This window comes from Medicago sativa, chromosome 7 (assembly GCF_051527215.1).
Source record: "Medicago sativa cultivar Bolivia chromosome 7, Bolivia_mono, whole genome shotgun sequence".
Taxonomy (NCBI): domain Eukaryota; kingdom Viridiplantae; phylum Streptophyta; class Magnoliopsida; order Fabales; family Fabaceae; genus Medicago; species Medicago sativa.
In genome coordinates this window covers 68,582,038-68,602,291 of record NC_140755.1, presented here as the reverse complement: position 1 = coordinate 68,602,291, position 20,254 = coordinate 68,582,038, and the positions used below count along the sequence as shown (strand labels likewise).

Genomic DNA, 20,254 nt, shown 5'->3' with positions numbered 1-20,254 from the left:
TTCATGTTTCTTACTATAATAAAAAAAATTCAAAAAATATCAAAATGATTTTAACAGAAATTATTCAAAACAACTTCTCATTTAAAGTAACTTTTTAAAAAAAAAAATAGATTCTCATTTTTTTTTCAAAAGCAATAAAGATACAAATATTTGTAAAATCAATTAACTTTTTAGTTTCAAAACAATAACATTTCTAAAATAAAAGCTAATGAAAATGACACAAGTAATTAAGCCAAAAAAATTCTATGAATACAATTATTGCATGTGAACAAGTTTTTTTTTTTTGGTCTTGAATAAGAATCGTTTTTAAAATAAAAATATTATGTGGTTGTTATTTACACGAAAGTTCAATTTAATTTGTTGAACCAGTAATATTACATCCCATTGAATCATGGATAATGTTGAAATGGCAAATTTTGAGAATATAATAAGCTATGATTGCCAGCTACGTAGGCAAGCATATAACGTGGCAAGGACTGTAAACTGGCCCAAGGGGCAAAAAAATAATCAAAAAATAATAAGATCCACATCTATAAATTGTGATTCCAATATGATACATAGTGCAACATCTCAGGAGTAGTGTTTGAGTGAGAGGGAGCCAAATAAGATAACAACGTAGTAATAAAGACATGGCAGGACCAATGAGACCTCAAATCGTGCTATTTGGCTCCTCCATAATTCAGATGAGTTTTGATAATGGTGGTTGGGGTGCTATTCTAGCTAATTTGTATGCTAGAAAGGTCATTTTCTTCCTACTCTATATCATTTTATGGTTGCTATTATATATATACTTTCATGTTCTTCAAGTACATTTTTGCATATATTTTGCATCTTCTTGTATATTTTTTTAGTGTTTTAGGTTTAAATGTACACTTAAATATAGTGAAACTTATCCTCCAAGGTATAATCAATGGTATGGTTTGAAATGCCAAAGATATATTATTGATGAGGTCCAGATTTTGATTCTTACCTACTGCAAAAAATTCTCCAACCTCTAACTAAATAATCACCAAGTATAATGAAGCTGAATTGACCAACTATTAAAAGAGTAAAAATATTGAGTTACTATAATTAATTTACTAAGAGTTATTTTCTTGTTGGATATTATATTATTAACTAGTATAATATATGTAAGAAAAGGAGAAATTTAAGGACGTTTTCTTTGAGTACTTTTCTTGATAAGTTGATAGATTTGATAAGTCTTTGAGCACTTTTCGGATAAGCACTTTTCTTGTTAGTTTACATGTGTTTATTTTTTTTTGTTGTAATTATTGATGGTGAAAATAAATTAATAAATTCGTGTAAAATATTGACATATATATAGGCGGACATAGTATTGAGGGGATATTCTGGATGGAATTCAAGACGTGCTTTGGAGGTTCTTGATGAAGTTTTCCCTAAGGTATCTAATAGATTCTAATGGTATCCTTTTGAATATTCCATTGGATTCCTTTTCAATATTCCAATAATTGTTTTTTATTTTAATATTCCATTGTTATCCTCTTGAATATTTAATTTTTTTTCAACCATACTCCCTCCGGTCTCAAATATAAGAAAAAATTCTTTTTTTAGGTTTATTGAGTAGTTAATGTATCTGGTCTACATTGTAAAACAGATACATTAATTATTGAATGAACCTAAAAAGAGAATATTTTCTTATATTTAAGACCAGAGGGAGTAAATATTAATGCTAGCTGGTTTATTTTATTATTTTATTTGAGCAATGTCTACACATCTAAATGGAGTCAACTAACTGAAATAGTCTAAATGTCTTAACACGTTAATTAGTTTTAGGAATCGAGCACATAATTTAACTCAATTTTTTTTAATTTGTTTGATTGTTTAGATTTTGACTTAGCTATGCACAATGCATGTGATTACTAATTACTCATTATGGTGAATCACAAATGTATAATTACTTGGATTAATGCTAAGATTGAATTGAGATATAAGCAATGACCATTTTATCTTGTTGTTATGTTTTTTAATCAACTTAGGATGCTCATGTCCAACCATCATTGGTAATTATCTACTTTGGTGGAAATGATTCAATTCACCCCCACCCATCTGGTCTTGGTCCTCATGTTCCCATTGAAGAATATAAAGAAAATATGAGGAAGATTGCTAACTACCTAAAGGTAAATAATCATGTTTTTCCACACAATAAGTTATGATTTATTTATTTATTTATTTCTTATAAACAAAATTATGATTTAATTTGTATACACTATTAAGGTAAAGAATTATTAAGTTAAATAATTATTTACAAAATTATTCATTTTAAATATGATTCATAATTTTTTGGTGCAAAGTTTAACACAAATAACAATGCTTTTCAGAGCCTCTCGGATCATATCCGCCTTATATTTCTCACCTCTCCTCCCATCAGTGAAGTACAAATCAAGAAAAAACTCAGGTTCATGGAATTTCTTTCTAGTATAATTTTTTCTTTTAAATTGTATATATGACTCATACGTTTCTACTATATCTTAAATTGTAGCTAACTAGAATAACTGATTTAATTTCTAACATTTTTTATGGCTTGGATGAGTCCAGTGCAACACAGACTGGAAGAACAAATGAACATTGTGGAATATATGCTAGGGCACTGGTGGAACTATGTGATGAGATGAATTTGAAAGTTATTAATCTCTGGTCTGCAATTCAGGAAAGAGAGGACTGGTTAGATGTCAGCTTTACGTGAGTATAAATATTCCTTTTAATAATAGTGGTACTTTCAATCATAGTATTTCCACTTTTACTTTTTCTACATTTTTTAATCCTACAGTTATTTCCTTAACATTTCCAAATCTTGTTAGCTGCTGCCGTCAACTTTTGTTTATACAAATAAAAAATCACATCATAGACCCCAACTCACATCTACGTGGCATTATCATTATTCTTTCATAAATACATGTGTTACATATTTCTATCAACGTTAATATAAATGAATATATCAATGAAGTTGAGTCTAACGGAAGGAGTTAGATCCTACAACCTGACGAATAAATTATTTTGCTACTTGCTTGTTATCAAAAAAATATATTAATGATCATTTTTCCCTTCATGAATTTGATAAAGTATATTTGATTATTGTTTTTTGTTAGGGATGGAGTTCATTTGTCAGCTGAAGGAAGCAAGGTAGTATTGAAGGAAATATTAAGGGTCCTTAGAGAAGCAGATTGGAAGCCAAGTTTGCATTGGATGTCACTACCAACTGAATATGCAGAAGATTCACCATATTACCCTCCAAGTGCAGATGGAACCACCACTATAAATGTTTCTTACAGTATCCCTAGGAGGCATTTGCAATGGGATTTATAAAAAAAATCATCTGATATTTGCATTTATGTGTGGTGTGGTTTGATTCATTCATGAAGCAATAATTGAAAAAGAAAAAAAAAACTTTGGTTGTTATTTTTTTGCAATTTATTTTGCAAAGAATGAAAGAAAATTTCAATTATGTGGAGCCCTTGTGAAAAGTAAGTCACAGAATGGGAAAGTTTGTCTTTCATGTATTTTGAAATAATGAAAGGATTAGTTCTTTCACGTGGTGAAATTTCCTTATCTTTTCCTTTGAGGAGTGTTTTGATTTTTACTTATTTGTTGCAATTTTTTATGTATTTATTCATGCTCAATGTACTATTAATTAATTAATCAATTTCAATTCACATATCACATCTCCATCTCTATCATTTTTGTTCTTCATAATTCGTAATTTTACATCTATACTCTATCATTATCTTATCTGGGTTAATGCGTAATGAGTGTCTCACAATTCACAAAAATTAATCATTGTCTATCCATACATTTAAACGTAGTCCTACTTAATCATTTTTGTACCAACTTATGCATGCGATCAATGTAGTGTTTGCTTTCATATTCATCTAATGATATTGTAACCAAAAAAAATATTCATCTAATGATACGTCAACACATAGTTATTTTTGGTTATTAATTATTTCTAGGTCATATGATCTAGAAAATCCTAAGCCCCTATCTTATTCTCTCACTCAACAATTCATGGTGTATGTGTGACTCTCAATTCTTGTTTGTGCGAGAGAACCTACGTACGAGAGATAGGGTTTGCTACTTTAGAGAGAGAGAGACCAACACAATGTTGTAATTGTCGTTGACGTCTTTTTTGTTTGTGTTTCTAATGAATTCTTATCTTTAGTTCTATTGCAACGTGTCATTGCTCAAATCAACATATATATGTTTTTGGGTAATAGTCACTTTGGTCCCTGAATGTGTAGCAAGTAGTCATAATAGTTCTTCAATGTATCAAAATTCCAAAATAATCCCTGATTGTCTACTTTGTTAGTCAAAATAGTCCCAAAAGCTTAAATAATCCCTTAATACTCACAATAACTCTTTTGATATAGGGAGTAAAATGACGATAAGTAATTGATATAGGGAGTAAAATGACGATAAGTAAGTACGTATAAGAGCTAATATGATAATAAGTAAGTTTATTGAAGGACTAATATGACAATATTAACGAAATAATATTAAGGACTATTTTGACTAACAAAGTGCATAATCAGGGACTATTTTGCAATTTCGATACATTGAGGGACCAAAGTGACTATTTCCCCTATATTTTTTTATGTCACTGTACATGTCTTGGTCAGAGCCTTTCCTCTTAATTTAGGGGCGGTGCTATTTTTTTTTTCTTCATAAAGAACGTGTAGTTATTTGATGGGTGTTAATTTATGTGGTATGTTTGATTTGCATATAAGCATAATATTAGTTCATTTCTTTTTTTTAGGGAATATTAGTTCATTTCTTAATTTAAAAAAACATAGTTAATTTCTTGTCAATCAATATTACACATGAAAGATACATTTTTTTTTTTTAATAAATATAGTCTTTTAGCAAAATAATTTTTATCATTTATCCCTTTTATCATGCATGGAAAAAAATAGCTCTCTTTTTTTTCAACTATTTTTAAAAATAAAAATTGAAATATTCACAGCTCTAGTAATGTGGACATGTGAGGTGACCTTGAATAAATATGCCAAATAATTATTCTGTTTTTTATTTAGGAAACAAAAAGAAAACCAAATAATTATTCAGCTGATGCACGCCCTATATGTAGGGTCTTGTAATATGATATGTCTGGTGACCATGAACAAAAAATTGTTCAATTATCATCCATTTTATTCATGATATTGATATGTATTAAAAAAAACCAATAATTCTAGTGATGGAGATGATAAGTCCTTGCACATATCTTCGACATCACCATGTGCTCCGTAGCCCTCAACTCACCTGTAGGGTTGGAGATTCTTCATGAAAAAGATTCTCAATGATAGATTCTGTAAGAGTAAATGTTAATTAAGAAATTATGTATAGTAATTTTATTTCAAAATTCTTGTATTTAAGTTCTTAAAATTATAAAGTTTTTTTGTCGATGCAAGATTTATAACTTTAAGATTTTTAATATGTGCACTTGGAATATTTTGTTTTTTGGTGGTGACCTCCTTTTTATTTTTTTGGTGGTGTGCACTTGGAATATAAGTTAGCATAATCTCTTGTTTTTTTATTTGGTGGATTATAACTTATATGAACGGACAAAAATAATTGCACAATGAGGGGGTTTGAGTGTAAACCTAGAGCTCTTCCTCGACTTTTTCTCTACTTCTCGCTTGCTTCTTCTTCCTTTTATATGTGATTATCCATCCACATCCCTCCTTTTTTCCATGTTTATCTAAATAAATGGTTATTATGTAGATCGATGTTTTATTTATCGTTTTGGTACAACGTTGTTTGATTATGGTGTTTGTCTAATTTAAATTGATATATATATAAATTTCAATTAATTACTGATTTAATTAATGACTTGGGTGTATGTTGCTAGTTTAAATTGATATATAAACTTCATAATAATGTAAATCCTTTTCCACTAACAACACTATGACTAGGTAAATAAAACAAGTAAAATACATTGAAATTTCTAATATCATCTGATCGTACATGATCAAAAAGTGACAATTAGTGCAGTTTTTTACGGTGGTTAAGTGGTGCTTGAATGCCTCAGTTGTTGACTGGAACGGTGGCGGGGGGGGGGGGGGGGGGGGGGGGGGGGGGGGGGGGGGGGGTGGACGTGTACCTGCAGACATTCCGACACTTAAGTAAGTATGAGGTCAGAATGAGAGGTTTACTGAGAGAGAGATAGAGTAGATTCTAACCTTGGGGACTGCTGAGAGTCCCCTTTATATAGAGGTGGGTGTTTGCAGAGTCGTTGCATTTGGGTTTTTGTTTTAGTCCTAAGCATATGGGCCTGAACTGTTTGTTCGGTCTAGAACAGTAGCCCCCCAAGCTCTTGGTAAAGGGTGATGACTTTGCAGGGGTAAGGACACGACTCGTGGGAGCTCTTAGAGGAAACAAACACCCTTTATCCCCAAGTTGTTACTCTTGGTAAAGGGTGATGACTTTGTAATGCTACTTTTTTGCAATCCTTCCCTGGTAGAAATAACACCCTTTAAAATTCTCTTATATAATACCAATGTGATGACAAGATAATTGTTCAAGATACAAGTCAGGCAATTCAAGGGCTAGGAAGACCGGTGCTTGCTAAGAAAGGTAGGGAGGCTGTAAATCAAATGGTGACCATAATCATTAAAGCAAAGCCAACAATAGAGGACTAGGATGGCAAAATGGTCAATTGCATCAAACCGTTGGGAAACAGGTTGGCACATGTCATGATGTCTATTTTATTTTGATGCGCATGACAAACATTAACCTATCATGTGTTTGATGCGCACATGATAACAAATAGAATATCATTATTTTATTATAATTAAATTACTCTTGTAATTAATTAAATATTTAAAAAAAGGCATGTAATTACTTATTAATAAGTAAGGAACAATAATATTTTAAAAATGACAGAATATCATGGTAATAAATAATGAATGAATTTCTAATCTTGTCATGTTAATTTCTAACTCAACCTATACTCAGGATAAAAATTACAAAGGTAATTCGCAATAGGATACGAAAATGATTTATTTTATCCTATCTATCTAGTGTATCAAACATGATATTTAAACAGGATATGATAAATATATCATATCATGTCTCCCTATCCCGACAATCAAACGACCCCTTATAATTGGGCCAAACTTGTTTTATTTAAGCTCAATAGTGTTTTCTTTATGCAAATAATATGTTGAAGTAAGGGGGTGCAAAAAGAGAAATTGACATTTAATATGAGATATATGGCGCAACACTTAAGGAAAGAGAGAGATGATCAATAATCAAGAGAAATTATGCAGCTTTTCAATGATGAAATTATAGATACTCCCTCCGTCCCGGAATAACTGACCCATTTTCTAAAAAAAAGTGTCCCAAAATGACTGACCTATTTCAATTTTCAATACAACTTTCATCATTTCCAATACAATATAACACTAAATAATACTACTTTTATCATTCCCAATACAATATATTCCACTTTCCCCTTTATTTATACACTTTTCTTAATCTGTGTGAAAAACCAAAGTAGGTCAATTAAACCGGGACGGAGGGAGTACCATTTAGCAATTGGAACCGGCCGCCACCTCCATTCAAGCTCCTTCATTTGACAATCAATTTGTAATCGATTTGTAACAAATTCAACAACCTATGCTTGAAGTTATTATTATTTGCTAAACTTATAATTTTCCTCTTAGCTTCCCTGCGTAAAGTCAGCATGAACCTTTGTGTATAAAGGTTACGCGAAAATCGAATAAGGACTCAGATGAATTTTGATAAAAAAAAAAGTGAGCATTGCTCTTTTGGTTCTGAATTGGACCAATTGAATAAGGACTCAGATGAATCTTGATAAAAAAAAAAGTGAGCATTGCTCTTTTGGTTATGAATTGGACCAATTTTTGATCATATCAATAATATATTTTTGTTGGTGATCTTCACTCTCAACGACTTATCACTTTCTTGGATTAGAAAATATGTCATCCATCTTTTTATCATCCATTCTTGTTTGAGTCAAATTCATCCCAAATTTTGTTTTTGTTTCACAAATTTGCGCAAATTAACCAAATTCAAAATTTTGTCAAATTAATCAAATTCACCAATGTTGTCCCAAATTCTGTTTTTGTTTTACAAATTCGTCCAAAATAACAAAATTCAGAACTTTGTCAAATTAGTCAAATTCACCAAATTTGTCCCAAATTCTATTTTTGTTTTACAAATTCGTCCAAATTAACCAAATTCACAATTTTCGTCAAATTAATCAAAACCACCAATTTTTAGACCAAATTGTCATAAGTACGCGAAAATTCAAACCCAAAGCAAAAAATCACAAATTTCTTTGTTTAGATGAAAAGTGAACCATTTCACAAAATTAGGGTTCATCACAATGTGTCATTAATGTTTTTTTTTTCTTTCTATCGTGCCTTTTATTATTTATTGCTCTCTCTTTTTTTGTTAATTATTTTATTCTCTTTTTCTCATATCATTAATGATGGATAATTTTGTAAAATAACTCTTAATTTATCTTTTCATTACAAAATTAACTATATTTTTTAATAATATGTGTGAAAACGTCAAGGGCCTTAGCCCTCTTTACCTAATAAAAAAAATAAAAACAACTTGTAATATTTTTTACTACTCTCTCTTTTTTTTTTTTTTTTTTTTGAAGGACTCTCTTCTTTTCAATTCTTTTAATCTCTAACCCATCTCATTAGTAAGAAATGATTTTATAAAATCACCCCTAATTTCTCTTTTGTTAATATAAAAATACGAAAACTACTAACATATTCTACTTCAACCAATTATGTAAGTCTTCTAAAAAAATAAAAACCTGACGTAATTGAAAACCGAAAAGAAATAGAAAAATGGTTACACCGTTAAAATAATTATTTATAACTAGGACACCGACCCGTGCTCCGCACGGGTCCACCCAGCGATAATAAATTGTGAATATAAACCAGCGAAATTATAAATTGCGGATATACAACACACCTTATGAAGAGAGAATAATAACAACACACATTAGTACTTGAGTTACATATCGCAACAATTATTAAGCATTACATCACCAGTAGCAAAACACATAAGAAGTGAAAAAAAAATAACAGCAGTAAAAGCTGACTGACTGTAATGGAATTGAAAACCAAAACTCTTCACATTCTTTCATGTGGCTATAGCTGACTGACTGTTATAAATGACTATTAATGTGGTTACTGGTTACTGTACAAACAATTCACACTTTACGGCAAGGCATTGTATCTTCCAACAATATGTCTGGGTCAATTAATATCACATTGGGAAATATCACTTAACTTAGTTGCACGCTTAGATTCTTTAGACTCTCAAAAATCACAGAAGCCGCAATTTACAATATGCTAATAATTTCCCATATAATAAGGTCTTCAAGATTTTATAATAAATAGTATGCACCTAATGATTACAATTGGGAAGATGCCACCCCAATAAATTCGACCCTGCATGTTCTTATTGTATCATTGGATGTGTAAAATGTTGTATACACATACCCTTCGAATAACAATTTGTTTCAACAACTTATTTTCCAAAGGAATAGCAATGCTTCTCAAAATATGGAGTAATAAACAATAACCAATGACTGTTATACCAGTAAAGAGTTAACTTGATCGAAATTCGCACAAACAATGTCTGTCTAAAAATGCTCCCTTTTCATATTGTTTTAAAAAAATCCTCTATTTCTCCATAACATTGTGACATTGATCGTTGATTATACAAATAAGAGTCCAGAATCAAGTGTAAAACGTAAAAACATTGTAGCGGAATCATTCCTCTGATTGTCTTTTAAAAAAAAGTTCTAATAATATCAATTTGATAAGGAGGTGCAGGAAGATATGGATCATGAGCAGCCAAAGACATAATTAGGCCAAGAGTTAGGAGAGCTCCCAAATGGTTGGATGGCTATGTATGACTCATCAAAAGGATCACGTGGTGCTACTGCTAGCTTGCAAGGGCACTTAATTTTAATTCTTCTACTGTCATTCTGTTAGAACCAAAATTTTCACATTTCCTTGTTGCAATTTGATTCTTTTTTCCTGTAATTCTTATCATGCGCATCAGCTGCCACTTCGCACTATCATTGTAAGTGATTAGAGGCTATTTAAGCCAACTTGGATTGAACGAAGAAAGCAAGCAAGAATTAATCCAATTTTTCTCCTTGTCAATTCTTTTCTTTCTGGAGTTTTACTATACTCTAAATAGTACTTTCTGAGTCCATCACAATTCAGTTAGATGCAGACATTGAAAAAACTTGATTTGTTGTTATAAGACTAATCTAAGTTACAATAAACTATAATTTGAAGCTGTGAATTTTAAATATTGATGATGCAGACACCACGCTAAAATCCTTGATATAACATGTATGCCGTAATTTCAAGACAACAGATTAATCTCTTTGTTTTAAACCAAATTTGATTTTGTCCCCTAGATAATTTCACGTAGACATAAATGATTTATAATCAACTTAAAATAACTCTACATATGAGATAATTAAAAACATTCAAAAATCAAAACATGCATAACAACCAAAATTTCAAAAGTAAGGCCATATCAGATGGTCCAGATAACAAAACTTAAGCACAACACCGCAATTTAAACAATCCAGATATTAAAGACATTGACCAACAACCACAAAATAACACCAAACCAAAACCTATTACAAAGCCAAACAAAAACTATCCAACCGCACTTTCAGTCATCTGGCTCAAGCATCACAGCTACCAATTTCAAGGGTTTTTTGATTCAAGCACGGGTCGACCTGTCCTACAGTCGCAAATCATTCACGAGTTTGTCCAAGGATCCAAAGGAGTTGTTCATGAAAATATACAGCATAAAAGTTAATTAATGCGTAAAATGAAAATAGAATAAAACAACAAAAGGTTTTAACAGGATACTATAACCTTCAAGCAATGCAATGCAAGCAAGCTTTGGAACTCATGAAAGGCCATTGAAATGATGAGCAGGTGTAATGTTAGTTTGTTTTAGGGTTAAGAGTGAATGAAACAGTACCATGAGTGTGTATATATAGAGAACCAAGGTAGCAATCAAACTCATTGATAGAAGCTACGATTGAATTATGGGGAGTAGGGGTGTGCAAAAAATGTGGTTAACTGAATTGTATCCATAAACTGAATCAAACTGGACAAAAAAAAACTGCACCATTTAAATGGTTTATGAACTGAACCATAAATTCAAAAACAATTCAGTTCAATTTTAAAACCGGTTCGGAACCAGTTTAATATATTTGAACCATATTTTTTTAGTACACTTTCTTTTCTTCAAATTTTTATATTAATTTTTAATTAAATAATTTAATATATAAAAATAATTTAAAATTTTATTAGGACCTTTTTTTCAAAAACTGCTTATTCAAAACAACTTATTTATGCAAAACAGCTTATTAGGATCTCTTTTTATAAAAATCCGCTTACTCGAAACAACTTATTTATGAAAAACAACTTATTAGGATCTCTTTTTCAAAAACAGCTTATTCAAAACAACTTATTTACGCAAAATAGCTTATTAGGATCACTTTTTTCAAAATAACTTACTCAAAACAGCTTATTTATGCAAAACAGCTTATTACGATCTCCTTTTTCAAAATAACTTATTCAAAACAGCTTATTTACACAAAACAGCTTATTACGATAACTTTTTTCAAAAAAACTTATTCAAAACAGCTTATTTACGTAAAACGGCTTATTAGGATCACTTTTTACAAAATAACTTATTCAAAACAGCTTATTTACACAAAACAGCTTATTATGATATCTTTTTTCAAAAAAACTTATTCAAAACAGCTTATTTACCTAAAACGGCTTATTAGGATCACTTTTTACAAAATAACTTATTCAAAACAGCTTATTTACGCAAAATAGCTTATTAGGATCACTTTTTTCAAAATAACTTATTCAAAACAGCTTATTTACGCAAAACAACTTATTACGATCTCCTTTTTCAAAATAACTTATTCAAAACAGCTTATTTACACAAAACAGCTTATTACGATATCTTTTTTCAAAAAAACTTATTCAAAACACCTTATTTACGTAAAACGGCTTATTAGGATCACTTTTTACAAAATAACTTATTCAAAACAACTTATTTATGCAAAACAACTTATTACGATCTCTTTTTTCAATATAACTTACTCAAAACAGCATATTTATACAAAACAGCTTATCAAGATCTCGTTTTTCGAAATAACTTATTCAAAACAGCTTATTTACACAAAACAGCTTATTAGGATCACTTTTTTCAAAATAACTTATTCAAAATAGCTTATTTATGCAAAACAACTTATTACGATCTCCTTTTTCAAAATAACTTATTCAAAACAGCTTATTTACACAAAATAGCTTATCAAGATCACTTTTTTCAAAATAACTTATTCAAAACAGCTTATTTATGCAAAACAGCTTATTAGGATCTCCTTTTTCGAAATAACTTATTCAAAACAGCTTATTTATGCAAAACGACTTATTAAGATCTCTTTTTTCAAAACAACTTATTCAAAACAGCTTATTTATGCAAAACAACTTATTAAAATAAGTTGTTTTGCATGAATAAGCTGTTTTGAATAAGTTGTTTTGAAAAAAGAGATCTTAATAAGTCGTTTTGCATAAATAAGCTGTTTTGAATAAGTTATTTCGAAAAAGGAGATCCTAATAAGCTGTTTTGAATAAGTTATTTTGAAAAAAGAGATCTTGATAAGCTGTTTTGCATATATAAGCTGTTTTGAATAAGTTATTTTGAAAAAAGAGATCCTTATATGTCGTTTTGCATAAATAAGTTGTTTTGAAAAAAGAGATCCTAATAAGTTGTTTTGCATAAATAAGCTGTTTTGTATAAGTTATTTTGAAAAAAGGGATCCTAATAAGCTGTTTTGCATAAATAAGCTGTTTTGAATAATTTGTTTTGAAAAAAGACATCCCAATAAGCTGTTTTGCATAAATAAGTTGTTTTGAAAAATTTGTTTTGAAAAAGGAGATCCTAATAAGCTGTTTTACGTAATTAAGCTTTTTTGAATAAGTTATTTCGAAAAAGGAGATCCTAATAAGCTGTTTTACGTAAATAAGTTGTTTTGAAAAAGGATATCCTAATAAACAATGACTAAAATCCGGTTTGAAAACCAGTTCGAGAATAATCTGGTTCAAAAACTGGTTTAAAACTGTAAACCGGTTCGAAACTGGTTCGAAATAAATAAACCGGTTCAAAACTGTAAACCGGTTCTGAACCGGTTTTAAACCGAACTGGAACTGGTTTGAAAAATAAACCAGTTTTTTTTAAAGTGGTTTTAAAAACTGAATTGTATCCATTAATGTGGTTCAGTTCCAATGCAGTTTAGAACCATGAACACCCCGGGGAGAGGGAATTCCAATTTCAAATTGAGAATACAGACAGATACCAAGGCTAGTGTGTGTCTAGCATTAAATACACGTATAACAGCTTCCAAAGGAAGCTAGGATTAGTTTTCTTTTCCCAAGTGAAATTGGAGTTGTTTTTACACGTGTAAAAGCTTATTGTGGAAGCTAGGATTAGTTGATTAAGGAGGGAATTAAGGAGTGTGATTAGGGTTTAGTTATATCTAAACCTTACAAGCTTTTAAAGTAAGAAGATTATCTTTTACACTGTTACAATAGTTTCCAATCAGCTTCTTCTTCTTCTTTTCCACCACTGAGTCAGTCACACACATCATCACCACAGTGTGTGTCAGTGAGAGTCATGGTAGGACCATCTCGCCCTCAATTCGTTCTTTTTGGTTCTTCCATTGTTCAGCTCAGTTTCTTGAAAGAAGGTTGGGGCGCTATTCTCTCTCATCTCTATTCTCGCAAGGTAGTACTTCTTTTTTCTTTTCATTATTATGCTTTCTGTGTCTGAATTCTTAAATCGTTTACGTTAATTTAAAACCAAAAATAAATATTATACGAAACAATATTACAATCAAGTTGACTTTATTTTTTCGTATGGAAGAAATTTTCAAATGAAAAGTTAACCTAATTCTTTTGAGGAATATTCTTATTTTGCAATTTGAATGCCATTTGTAGTGTACACATTAGTAGTTGTAGGTTAATGACATTATTAATCGATTGGTTATTTGTAAGGTTTAGTTAGTTATTGTAGTTGAAGAGATTTGAATTTGATGATAGGAAGAATAAGGTATGAGCGGGTACGATTCTGGGGTAATCTTGTAAACTGAACCGTAGTATTTAAATACAAGTTGTACTCTCTAAACCATAAACTTGATTCATAGAATGTACTTTGTGATGTAACACCGTGTATTCGTCGTCTATGTATTACAATTGTTTCAGACTATTATAAGAACAATGTATATAAAATGCCTTACTTTTTATATTATCAGCCAATAAAAGATTGAAGTTACTTTTTATTTGATTCATCTTTTTGTGTTTGCAAAATGATACGGTCAATGTGTTTAATTTATATCATACAATGTCATTACATAGGCCGATATAGTTTTGCGGGGATACTCTGGTTGGAATACAAGGCGCGCTGTGCAGGTTCTGGATACAATTTTTCCCAAGGTATGGGGAATTTTCCCTTCTTTCTTCATCTTTAATGTCTTTTCCTTTACTCATAAATGTTCAAAAATGGTTATTGTATTTGTGGTGTGGTCTTTGAGTAACAAGTGACAACTTGGAAAAGAGTCTGTAATTTGAGCAAGTTTGCTACAGATTGGCTTAAATAATCTTCCATAAAGTATCCTCAATTCGTCCTAGGAAGATTATTTTGAATTGTACAATATTAAATATAGTACAATGAGTTTTTTAATTATCACAATTTGTAGCTTACAGTGTTTTTATTTTAGATTCAGGTTTGAACAATGTGATTACTTTGATTCTTGACTAAATTCAAATATAAAGTGTCACCCTTTTGCTCTTTTGTTTGTATAATGTAGAATGCCACCGAGCAACCATCGTTGATAATTGTGTACTTTGGTGGTAATGATTCTGTTCTTCCACATCCAAGTGGCCTAGGTCAACATGTTCCTCTCCAAGAATACATTGAAAATACGAAGAAGATTGCTAACCATCTCAAGGTAAAATTTCACACTAGAGTAACGCACTTTCTGTCTTGGTTATCAATATATGAAAGAAATCCTTCATTCTTCAAGTATTAATTTCTTGTGCAATGCTTGCATAATTTGCATCTTTTATTACTCCTTATATTTGTTATTATAAAATTTGACACATCCTAATGATTGCCAGAGCCTGTCTAAGAAGACTCGTCTTATATTTCTCACTGCTCCTCCTGTCAATGAGACACAAATTTATGGAACCAGGTTTTGACTGCAATTTAATACCTATTTGATTATTATAATTTTTCAGAATTGAAAGATAGAGATCCTAGCGATTCCTGCACTCATGTTGATACTATAATAATATAGTCACGCACATGCCTATAATATAGTGCCAAAAACTGGCAATAGAACTTGCGAACTATAGATTTGGTAACCTGTGCTGATAAGGTTATGTAAATAAATTGTTCCTCCAAATTGAGCTTGTTGAGTAATATTGTACAGCTGATATCTAATAATTGACTTGATACTATGTCACAAATCAACTATCCCAAAAGATCATGATATTAGACCAAGACACGTGAATGGTTTTACATTTGACAACACTAGTAGCATTATGATAAATTTAGAGTTTTAGCGAGAAAGAGAGAACTACCAAGCTATTGGGAGGAAACCAAAATTTAGGGGTAGCACTCAGAAATAATTATATGCATCATTTTATTACAGTAATGAATTTAACAGCGCCATTTATAGGGGAAGCACTCATAACTATATGCATCATTTGAATGAAGTATATATATAGTATGGCTTAAGGCAAGCTAGTAGACGATTGTTTGGCAAACTGTCTTTGTTCTTAAGTTCTATTGATCATGTTCAATCCCAGTATGATCACTCATTTTTTAAAAATTTTCTATAAAAAAAAAAGGTAAAAAATTCAGATCTGTTTATGATGCACAACAAAACTTACTGTACCGAGATTGCACACAATGTATCAACTAGAAAGAGAAAGGACATAGTTGAGAGAGCTGCACAGCTTGAAGTTGTTATAACAAACAAAACAACCAGATTATGAAGCCTGTTTAGGTTCTGTAGCTCAGGAACCATATATTTCTCTTTGGCTTTTATGTTTTGTCTAATTTACATCTGATAAATTTTAAGAATGACATGTTTCTTTTCAAGCACTTTTTTTTATATATTTTTATTTTATTTTATAAATTTATCATATTTAAATATCAAACTGATGACTTAATTTTTTGCCTTCAACCAGTTGCATAAAGAGACCACCAAGGAATAACGAATCATGTCGAATATATTCAGAAGCATGTTTGGAGCTATGCCGCGAGATGAATATTAAGGCCATCGATCTTTGGTCTGCGATCCAAAAAAGAGAGAACTGGCGAAATGTTTGCTTCACGTAAGTTTGCTCTCATATATGCCCCTTAATTGAAAAAACTTCAAATGTGTTTATTCTTCCTTCATTTGCTTGAGTGGTCTTTGATAGGGATGGAATTCATCTGACATCTGAGGGTAGCAAGATAGTTGTGAAAGAGATACTTAATATCCTCAAAGAAGCGGAATGGGAACCTTGCTTGCACTGGAAGTCACTGCCAAATGAATTTGGAGAAGATTCACCTTACGATCCGCTTGGCCCAGATGAAAAAACCTTGAATGTTTCCAGCTTGACCTTTATGGAAACCATGGAATATGAATGATGTGCATTTGGGAGCTAAAGACATGCCCCTATTCATTGAATCAATTGACAACAATCACGAATAACAGGAATTTAGAACTGTGTCTAATTAAAGAAAAATGCCGTTCTTAGTTCCTATATGATTGAGTAAATTGCTTAAAATATTTCGCTATTTTATGTCTTTAGTGAATGTTTTATAGATTTGGATCATTCATGATAAATGTTTTATAGAATCTTGATGAAAGCTAATTTTTATGTTGTATTTTTAGTTGTTATTATTATATTTCAAAAGTTAATTAAAATTTAGCACATCAAAAAATATGTTTCACATGTTTAGTGGTTTGCTTACTTGCAGGGGCGGATGCATGTTGGAGCTATGTGGGACTATAGCTCCACATGCTTTTCCCTATTTATTTTTTTTATTTTTAGTAGATAAAACACATATAGCACACACACGGTAGCAACTGCAAGTGTTGAACATGTTTTTTCAGCTATGAAAGTTGTGAAGAGTAACCTATGTAATAAAATGAGTAATCAGTGGTTAAGAGATGCTCTATTAACAATTATCAATGATGTCATTTTATCTCATTTTCAACAAATGGATATGAGATGATTTTCATTGTAATGTATTGTATCAAACAATGAGGTAATAATATTTGTCGATTAAAAAAAAATTGTTTGTATTATTATTTATTTGAAATTTTAGCTCCACATGTACCTAAAGTCTAGATCCGCCCCTGGTTTTGAGGGGAAGGAAAGGAAAGGCTAAGGAGGGGAAGGAAAGGGAGGGAAGAGAGAAATGAGGGAAAACCTTCCCCTTGTTTGGGGGTTAAAGAAACCAACAAGGAAAAGAGATGGAGGGCTTATGTGATAATTTTGCTATTTTACCATTTTTTTTCTCTTAAAATCAATACATTATGTTATACTTTGTAATTTATCTTGTAAATTATAATTGGAATTTTGAATTATTATGAGGAAAAAATTGTCAATTTGTATGTTTAACCCCCAAAACCCCCCAATTTGGGGGAACTTTAAATTGGACAAATAAAGCCCTTCAAAACCCCCCAAAACCTTTCCCTTGTTTTTTTAAAACTCCCAAACAAGAGTTTACCTTTGCATAAGCCTTTCCTTCCCCCCCCCCCCCCAAACCCAACTCGCAAACAAAGCCGTAGTGAATAACGTGGTCAATGTTCATTACAAAAAAAAACGTGTTTAGGTTTAAATTTCTTGTTGAATAGTAGAATTTATTGTTTAGAGACTAACTTGAGTTTCAACTTTTTATTTCTTCTTCTCAAAGATTAAATTGGATATTTATTCTATTTTGAATTTTAATAGATACAAAATAATTGGGTTAGATTAAGTATTTCATATTATTAGAGATTAATTTATATGCACTGTATTTTTTGTGTTTGGATCATTTGCAAGGAGAAAATTGTTTCATCTTTCAACATAAAGGGCCTATTTGATGGTCAGGATAGAATAGAGGCATGATATGATATAAAACTAGATAGAGATAGGATATGATAAGGACATGATAAGCATTAATCCTATCATGTGTTTGATGCGCATATGATAACAAACATGATATCATTATAATTAAATGAAAAAATTGTTCTCATAGTTAATTAAATATTGTAAAAATGGTATGTTATTAATTATAATAGAAAATACATGCTATCATTATTTTGAAAATGACAATATTTTCAAAATGGCAAAATATCAAGATAATAAATAAGGAATGATCTTCTAATCCCATCAGGATAATTTCTAACCCAGCCTATACTCAGGATATTAATTACAAAGGAAAGTCAGGATAGGATAGAGAAATGGTTTATTTTATCCTATCCCTTTGGTGCATCAAACAAGAGATTTAAGCAGAATATGATTAATGTATCATATCCTGTGTAACACCCCGTTTTCCCAACATAAAAATTTCATAATAAATTAGAGTATCTTTCAATCATAAATGGAATGCTACACTTCTTAGAAATCGTAAAATAGAATAAATGACAATTTATCCTTCAAAAATTATTCAACTTAATCTTTAAAACTTCGCAGCGGGATTAGTTCAACAACATAAAAGTCTTTGGCACCAAGGCCTCATCATAAAAGTCTCACAAATAGTCTAAACATCATAATTAGTTCAATCCGACAACTTTATTATAATTCTCATAAAAACAATACGTAAGGAATAGAAACTAATGTCAAACTCCCATCCCGTTACGTATCAGAGCACCTAAAGACACAAAGTGAGGAGTTGTAATATCCCGCCTGTCAGTATCGATATATTAACCGTTGATCGTGTCAGAGGAATTAAATTCATGGAAGATAAGTGTGATGGAAATATTTTATGACATGTCAGCATAATACGGATAAAGAATCAGTGTTGTTTAAAACACGTTTAAGGCAAGGGCAAATTGGTAATTGCACGGGAAGGGATATTTATTTGGTTAAGACACCAAAATATCCCATTTTCAATCTTCTTTCTCTCTCTAAGTTTTTGGCAAGGCTTCTCCTCCTTCTCTCTACTCTCCATCGCCACTCTCCTTCTTCTCATCATCACAAACCTACCAAAACTTATTCCTCTCAAAGATTAAGCTTATGTATGGTACTTCCAAGATCAAGGAACAAGTATAAGCTTTATTTGAGCTTGTTCTTCCACTCTATCCCCACAAGGGATGAAATCATGAGATTAGGGTTTTGTTGAAGGAAGCTTGGGTTGGATTAGAGATGAGCTAGCAAGATTATGGTGCTTTGGATTGCATGAAAACAACAAGTTTGAGATGGGTTGAACAAAGGAAGCAAGTGGATCAAAGCTAGGGTTTGGCTTGCTTGACTTGGAGTTGTTGCTAGAGCTTTGATTAGGTGAGTTCCTAGATAGCTTATCCCTCCCTTGGGTTATGCAATTTCTTGTGAGAAAATCATGAATTTGTTAGTATGTAATTTAGGGTTCTAGTTGCCCCTTTGTATCATTTATGATTAAAACATGTTAATGATGCCATGTATTTCATTTCTAACTGTTTTTATGTGTCCTAGAGGTTCCAGGTACCTTATGATGCTTGAAATTGAGGTTTTTATGCAAAATCACGTTTTCTGCAGAATTCTGGACTGCTACAGTTCGCCTGGTGGAATTGAGCTCGCCATGGCGAGCTGGGGATCAGTGCTCTCTGGAATAGCTCGCCTTTTAGCTAGCCATGGCGAAAAATTTCGCCTGGCGGAATATTTGGCCTGGCGGAATATTTGGCCTGGCAGAATATTTGGCCATGGCGAAATTGACTGCACAGCATGTGTTGTCAATTCGTTTTGTGGCCAGCATGGGCTATCCGAGGCTCGATCTCGCAGTACCTTATTAAATTATGAACCCCTCAATTCCAAGTGCCTAAAGTACAATTCCAAACAAGGTTTTAATCAAGGGAAAAGCATGGCAAATTGTTAACAATACTTGTTGATAAATGATACGCAAGAGTGTTATGTTATGCAATATGTCCGGGTAGTGATGAATTAAGAAAGGGCATGAA

General features: G+C 31.2%; 2 protein-coding genes across 2 annotated transcripts; both read left to right on the top strand.

Moving 5' to 3' along the window:
• The first annotated feature begins 562 nt into the window (after nucleotides 1-562).
• LOC146908004 (GDSL esterase/lipase CPRD49-like) lies at nucleotides 563-3,678 on the top strand. The gene is made up of 6 exons (XM_085727880.1): nucleotides 563-740; nucleotides 1,325-1,402; nucleotides 1,998-2,138; nucleotides 2,340-2,416; nucleotides 2,557-2,700; nucleotides 3,108-3,678. The coding sequence occupies exons 1-6, from the start codon at nucleotides 630-632 to the stop codon at nucleotides 3,322-3,324; spliced, it is 768 nt and encodes a 255-aa protein (XP_085584006.1). The 5' UTR covers nucleotides 563-629; the 3' UTR covers nucleotides 3,325-3,678.
• Nucleotides 3,679-13,629: 9,951 nt separating this feature from the next.
• On the top strand, nucleotides 13,630-16,957 carry LOC146908003 (GDSL esterase/lipase WDL1-like). Its single transcript, XM_085727878.1, has 6 exons — nucleotides 13,630-13,845; nucleotides 14,475-14,552; nucleotides 14,927-15,067; nucleotides 15,237-15,310; nucleotides 16,314-16,460; nucleotides 16,548-16,957. The coding sequence occupies exons 1-6, from the start codon at nucleotides 13,735-13,737 to the stop codon at nucleotides 16,756-16,758; spliced, it is 762 nt and encodes a 253-aa protein (XP_085584004.1). The 5' UTR covers nucleotides 13,630-13,734; the 3' UTR covers nucleotides 16,759-16,957.
• Nucleotides 16,958-20,254: the final 3,297 nt, after the last annotated feature.

Excerpts from the sequence above, each read along its gene's own strand:
- LOC146908004 (XM_085727880.1), top strand. The coding sequence starts at position 630 with ATGGCAGGACCAATGAGACCTCAAATCGTGCTATTTGGCTCCTCCATA. Across the intron at positions 2,139-2,339 it reads AGATTGCTAACTACCTAAAG|AGCCTCTCGGATCATATCCG; the intron begins GTAAATAATCAT and ends AATGCTTTTCAG. Across the intron at positions 2,417-2,556 it reads CAAATCAAGAAAAAACTCAG|TGCAACACAGACTGGAAGAA; the intron begins GTTCATGGAATT and ends GGATGAGTCCAG.
- LOC146908003 (XM_085727878.1), top strand. The coding sequence starts at position 13,735 with ATGGTAGGACCATCTCGCCCTCAATTCGTTCTTTTTGGTTCTTCCATT. Across the intron at positions 13,846-14,474 it reads CTCATCTCTATTCTCGCAAG|GCCGATATAGTTTTGCGGGG; the intron begins GTAGTACTTCTT and ends GTCATTACATAG. Across the intron at positions 16,461-16,547 it reads TGGCGAAATGTTTGCTTCAC|GGATGGAATTCATCTGACAT; the intron begins GTAAGTTTGCTC and ends GGTCTTTGATAG.